The following is a 6,106-nucleotide window of genomic DNA, read 5'->3' on the forward strand; positions in this document are numbered from 1 at the left end:
GACAGTGGGCCTGAAGACTCAGAAAACCTTCACCAGCCTCCCAGGTGTCCCCCACCCCAAGGTCCAACAGAGCCTGGGCAAGCTGAGCCCACTCCGTGCTGGGTATAGCAGCAGCTTTTCCATTTTGCTCAAGGGTCTAGGGAAGACCTCGTTGCTTCTGCACTGTTTAGCAGTCACACAATCTGTTTCCTTTATGTTTGCAGACCCGGAGGCAGCCACAACTTCAGTTCAGAATAGGGAAACTTTATTTTCTTTAAAGACAGAAATTTATGTTACAGTGACATTGTCAGATGATCTGGCTACACAGTGGTTTTCCCTGCTACTGCCCTCCCTATGTCAGCTTCAAACTCTCACTTCAAGTGGACTTTCTTTAAACGCCAAACTGATGACAGGTGGCAAGGAGTGGTATTGGTGTCCCCCTCCGCATCCACCCAGACACGCTCAGATTTTTGACACCCATTAAACCACATGAGGGTCCCATGCTCGACCTCAAGTCACGCATGCTTCCAGTGATCACAGCGACCTGCCCTTCTAACAAAGGGGCAGGGATACAGAGGGAGAGTGGTGGAGCTCAGAACCTGGGACCTCACTACAGGAACCCCTTACTCAGACATGTCCACCCACTGGTGGACACTCCAACTGCCTAACCACCAAAGCAAGCTGCACCCTCCAACCACATTCCTGATGGCTGCCCACTACTGAGATCCTCATTCTGATACTACAATTGGGTACAAGAGAGCTGGCATAGTGTCTGGACAACTTCCCAAAAAGTCCATCTCTAACAGCATTTAAGATTCACAGCCCAAACCCCAAACAAACCAGTCAGATCAATCTCAGAGGTGAGGATGAGGGATTAAAATAAGGAAAGACAACAATTTTCCAGAAAGCAAGAAGTATATCAGGAATATACTTAATGAATCTAATGAACTTAAGATTCCCGGTTCACTATACTTTCAAGGCGATATTCAGGCTTTTACTTTTTCATTTTCCTCTTTTAGAGATAGCAGTTTTCAGTACCCACTAACAGTGTTTAATTCTCCAAATAAGGCCATGAGGTAAGAATGATTATTCCCACAGCAAAGATGAGGAAACTGAGGGTCAGAGAGGTTCAATGCATCAGTGAAGGTCACTAACCACAAAGAGGTAAACAGCTAGGTCTCACTCAATGCCAATAAGTGGATCTGTGCCATTTCCCTTTATTTGAATGTCTACTACTAGCTCAGAAACATTACTGGTTCCCAAATTAAGAACCAACAAGTTAGCTTGGCATTTGAAGCCCGTTGCAATTTAGTTCTGAATTTCTCCAACTTTACACCCTAATGTTCCCTTCTATGTGTACCATGGTCTAGCCCGGCAAGGTCCTTCACTGCTCCAAGAAATAACCTGCCCGCCTCCCCCCATGATTCCTAGAAGATCCCACCTAAAGTCCCCCACACTTGGACTCTCGGGCAAGGGCTACAGGACTCGTGCCAGCTCACTGAATAAGGGTGATGCTACTGTGCAAAGTGGACAGGCTCCCAGGGCTCCGGATCATGTCCCTCAAATAACACTGTCCCTTACTTCCCAGCATGCAGGCGCACAGGCAAGGGGTCTCAGGCTCCACACACTCTTACAGCAGAGAGAAAACCCTTCCCTTTCCACCCTAAACAGCCACACTCCACCCACAGGCAGCTTCATTTCCAGAGAAATCCCTTCCACCCTTCTGCGGCTCCATCCACTGCCAACATACCAAAGCCCAGGGGAGACTTAACATGCTTAAAATTTTAAAGCATTTAAGAAGCTCAAAGGAAAGGAACCCTTGAAGTGCAAATCATCAATTTAGGGGGAAAGAGCAAAATATGGGAGGAAAGGGTATGGACACAAATGTAAATGAAATGTAATTTTAAACAATATTTTGCATAAACTGCTTTAACAGACATGTCCTCAGCCTGGGTGTTGAGTCCTGAGTTGTGCGGCAGTGCCTGAGATTGGTTTTCAGCGCTCCCTCCTGCTTAGTTTATTAAACCTGCAATCTGAGGTGAGCTGGCTCTCTGGGTTTTGCCAAGTGGAGAATAACAGTTCTGTGATGAGTTACTTAACAGGCAGGCCACACAATGACAAGCCTGGGCTGGGCTGCTGAAGCAGCAGAAATCCTAGTTGGACTCCCCTCAAACGATCCCCAAAGCCCCATACTGCAGCCTTGTACCCTATGAAAAACGTTAGGCTGTGCAGAAATTGGCTAAATATGGAATGAGAGCCCTGACTTGAACAGTATGAGGCAAGAGAAAAAATCTAGGTCCACTTATCTCTAAAAAACTATAGCGAGCTTTTAAATTCTGCCTTTCTGTGCATGGCCCGCTATCTTTTTTTATGTCCATGCTTTACAAGCCAAACAAACCACGTGCTTTTTTTTTTTTTGGTATGAGAATGAACTAAATTTAGAGATACTTCTAGTGTCTAAATCCATGGAAACAATTGGGGAGGAAAGAAGACTACATGATTTTCCTATAGATCAGGCATTCCTATAGGAATAGATCACGATTTCCTATAGGATCAAGCATTCCTATAGATCAGCCCTATAGATCAGGGCTCTATTTACCCCCTTCAGAAACCATCTTCCCAGGGTCCACCACACAAAGTTAATGAGTCCTCCACTGCAATTTCAAAAGCTATTGCATTTACACACCTCTTCCTCAACCGACAAATCACTAAAGCATTCTAGGGGCTAGGATTAAATTTTATGGTTCGTTGACAGAAAGAATAGAATCCCAAATCACCAATCTATGTGTAATTGTTCATTTCCCCCACTTTTTCTACCTGGTCTCCGTACCTTTCTATATTGCCACCAGGAATTCTTTAAAAAAAATAAAAAATAAAGAAAAACTAAGAATCACACACTTCAGGAGTGTCTGAAGACTTCTGCATGGAAGACCCCTCACACCATCCAGCAACTGAAGCCCACCAGAGTGAGGAATCAGCCTCCGGGAGGCGAACAAGCACGTTTGCTCTTTCTAATCACGTGTACTAATGAAAGTGGCAGACTAAGGAAAGAGAAACGCCAAGGGTGGCTTAACGTGTTTGGTTTTCTTTGCATGAAAGGCGGAAAGCTTTGCCAGGTCTCACCAGCACACCAGGCTATGCAGAGTGGCCAAGGCACAGTTTACTGGGAAGCAAAGTTTTAAAAAATCATTCCAGTTTGACACGATTATATCTCTGAATGGACTGCACGGCTTTTGATGGCTGCATGCTCTTCGCTCTTCAAGAATAAACCAAGTCTTCGCATACATATACTACCTATACCATTTTTTACAAAAACAGCGCTAACAGTACAGTGTCAGCTCAGAAGCTAGGCCGATTCAGCACGTGGAAAGACGGCTTTATTTCACAAATCCATGTAATTTACCAGAAACCAAATAAGGCACTCATTCCACCTAACATCTTCGGCTATGAATGAATGAATGAAGCAAAGAAAAAGCCTCTGAAGCAGCCAAACCCCAGCGTGGACATTTAGGGGTCTGACTTCACAACTGAAGTCTGTTCATCTAGTTAGTTCCCTCTGGCTTGTTTCAGGATACCACTCTCTTGTTCCAACCCAATCACCCGTAGTCCATCTTCACTAACTCAGAATTTCCTGGGTTTGCAGTGACACTAAATGTCACAGTAACGAGGGTTACAGGAATTCGGAAAAGAGAACGCTGCTTTCAAAGCCAAGGAGTCAGTAAAACACTACAAACGTCCCCAGCCGGCATGCTCCAGCCCACAGCCCGACGCCCTGCTCTCCGGGCCGGCCGCAGGACCGCGCCGTCCCGGCTCCTCTCAGCGCTCAGCATCCTCCCGAATGCCCAGGGCCCGGCCAGCCAGAGCGGCGGGACGAGGGCGCGGAACCGCAGAGCGGCTCACAGGGTCCCCATAGCCGGATCACTCGGCTACCGGAGCAGCTTAAAAACACATCCATAGAAGAGGGATTCTCCCTGAAGCGGGGAGTGGGGATGGAAAATGCAAGCGCAGGAGGCCACGTCCGGCTCGCGCGGGAGGGCCAGGGGCCCGGCTGGGCAGAGGGTAACACTGGGAACTGCAAGGGGACGGCCGGGACTGGCCTCGCTCGGGGCGCAGGGGCGCACTAGCCCCCGGCTCGCACGGGCCCTGGGGCTTTAGTTGGCAAGGGAGTGGCCGCCTCTGCCCCCCAAAAGGTAAAGGGCAAAGAAGGTGGCACAAACAGGGAACCCACGCCCCGCGGAGTGACAGAGGGAAAGGGACGAGGATTTGCAGCCGCTGGTATCAAAGGGCTGAAAAGAAACTTGGACTCCTCTCTCCCGCTGTACATGACGCGCTGGAAAGGCGGTCGCCTCTCTCTCCTCTCCTCCCCACCCCCTTTGTGTTTCCCAACACCCCCATCCCTAAACTTCCAACGGCAGGGGATGGGGCTCCCGGCGGCCGGACAAGACTCGAATTACGACGAGCAGAGAGAGGGGTGACGTCCACGAGAGGGGGCGGAGGGGTGAGAAAGACTGCGGGGGCCGCCCTCTCCGAGCCCGGTGTGCGCAGAGGGGCCGGGTGCACCCCTGCCCTGGGCACTTGGCGCGGAGGCCCGGGACGGGGGCGGGCGGCTCGAGCGGAGGTCTGGGCGGAGGAGCGTAGGGGCGGCGCGGAGCGGGCAGGGGACAGGGGCGCAGGGCGGGGTGGTGGGCGCAGGGGCCCGGCCGCGGCAGGGCGCTCCACTCACCTTCCTGCCGGCGCCGCCGCCCGTGCCCCCGGTCAGCGCGGAGCCGCCCCCCGAGTACATGTAGTAGGCGATGCCCAGCACCCACAGGAAGGCGAAGCAGAGCAGCATCCGCGAGCGCCGCCGCATTCTCCTAACTCGGCCGCCGGCGGGCCGCCGCTGCTCGCGAGTGCTGCCTGGGCCGGCCGCGGGCGCGGTGGGGGCCGGGGGAGGAGCGGAGGAAGGGGAAGGGCGCGGCGGCGGCTCCTCCTCCCGCGCGGGGCTACTGCTTGGCGGCGGCGCGCGCTCGGCGCCCGAGCTCCGCCCCGGGCCGGCGGCGCCGCGCGGCGCCTGAGCAGGAAGCGGCGGCCTCGGAGGCGGCGAGGGGGGTCAGGGAGCAAAGGGCGACCAATCGGCTGCGGCTGCGGGGGCCGGGGCGCGGGCCTCGGGAGGGGACTGCCGCGTCTCCATGGCTGCAGCACGCCGGGCTCAGTCGGGAGGGCCTGGGCGCCGCCCCGCCCCCGGCCTCCCGTCCGCCCCCTCAGCGTGCTCCCCCCGCCGGCCGCCCCCTCCCCTGTGAGTGACAGGTGGCTGCCCCGGGACCCGACTGGAGCGGGCGCACACGTGGGCACAGAGCCTTGCTAACGCACACGGGGCCTCTCGGTTACGGGGGCGGTAGTGGCCCCGGCGCTGCCTGCCCAGATTGTCACCTCTTCGGCCTTGGTCTTTGGGGCCACCTCAGACCCTTAACGGGCTTGCTCTTATTGGTCAACTGACCTGAGTTTTTGGTGCAAACCGCCCGCCTGAACCCGATTTTGCTGCTGCTTGCTGCAGTTTTCTCACTAATCTTGCAGCAAAACATTCCTGACCCGCTGGTATCGGTTTTATTTATCTATTTAGGCAGATGTGGAGGTTTTGAGGTAGGAACTGAGAAGGTAATTTTCAAAAGAACATTTTTCTGTGGGTGACAGAGCTATCAATGGTAGAGTTGTTCTTTTCAATAAACGCGAAATGAAGAAGGAAAGCAATAATATATTGTTTAAAATCTTTTCGTTCTCATTCATTGCTTTCTTTAAAAAGCACACCAAGCATCTTGAATGATACAAGAAAACGATCTGTCTTGTAACAGAATCTGTTAACCTTGGTGATGCCCTTGTAACACGCAGTTTCCAGTGTTTCCTAAGGAAGAGAGAAATTTTACTTAGAACTTGATATGTTAAATGTTTTCAGGAGCTTCTCAGTCAGAGGATAATGGCAGCTGCCTGAATATATCCCTACCCATATCCTCAACGAAACAAACAAACAAGCCTTCAGCATTACTTAGAGAGAATACCATGAACTGAACATTAAATTACTTAAGTAGAAGAAAGAAATCAGATTCCAACTGAGCTCCCTCCACTATTGCCAACGACTTAAGTGAAGTACAGG

At 52.1% G+C, this 6,106-nt stretch overlaps 1 protein-coding gene across 1 annotated transcript in view; it reads right to left on the minus strand.

Moving 5' to 3' along the window:
- The window catches only part of GALNT2 (polypeptide N-acetylgalactosaminyltransferase 2), a 214,139-nt gene extending 209,204 nt beyond the window's left edge, over nucleotides 1-4,935 (minus strand). The window contains exon 1 of the mRNA XM_023191779.2: nucleotides 4,703-4,935. Within this exon, the coding sequence (XP_023047547.1) occupies nucleotides 4,703-4,828 (126 nt within the window). The 5' untranslated portion in view covers nucleotides 4,829-4,935. The remainder of the gene's footprint in view (nucleotides 1-4,702) is intronic.
- Nucleotides 4,936-6,106: the final 1,171 nt, after the last annotated feature.

The sequence above is a fragment of the Piliocolobus tephrosceles genome, chromosome 1, assembly GCF_002776525.5.
Source record: "Piliocolobus tephrosceles isolate RC106 chromosome 1, ASM277652v3, whole genome shotgun sequence".
NCBI classification, from domain to species: domain Eukaryota; kingdom Metazoa; phylum Chordata; class Mammalia; order Primates; family Cercopithecidae; genus Piliocolobus; species Piliocolobus tephrosceles.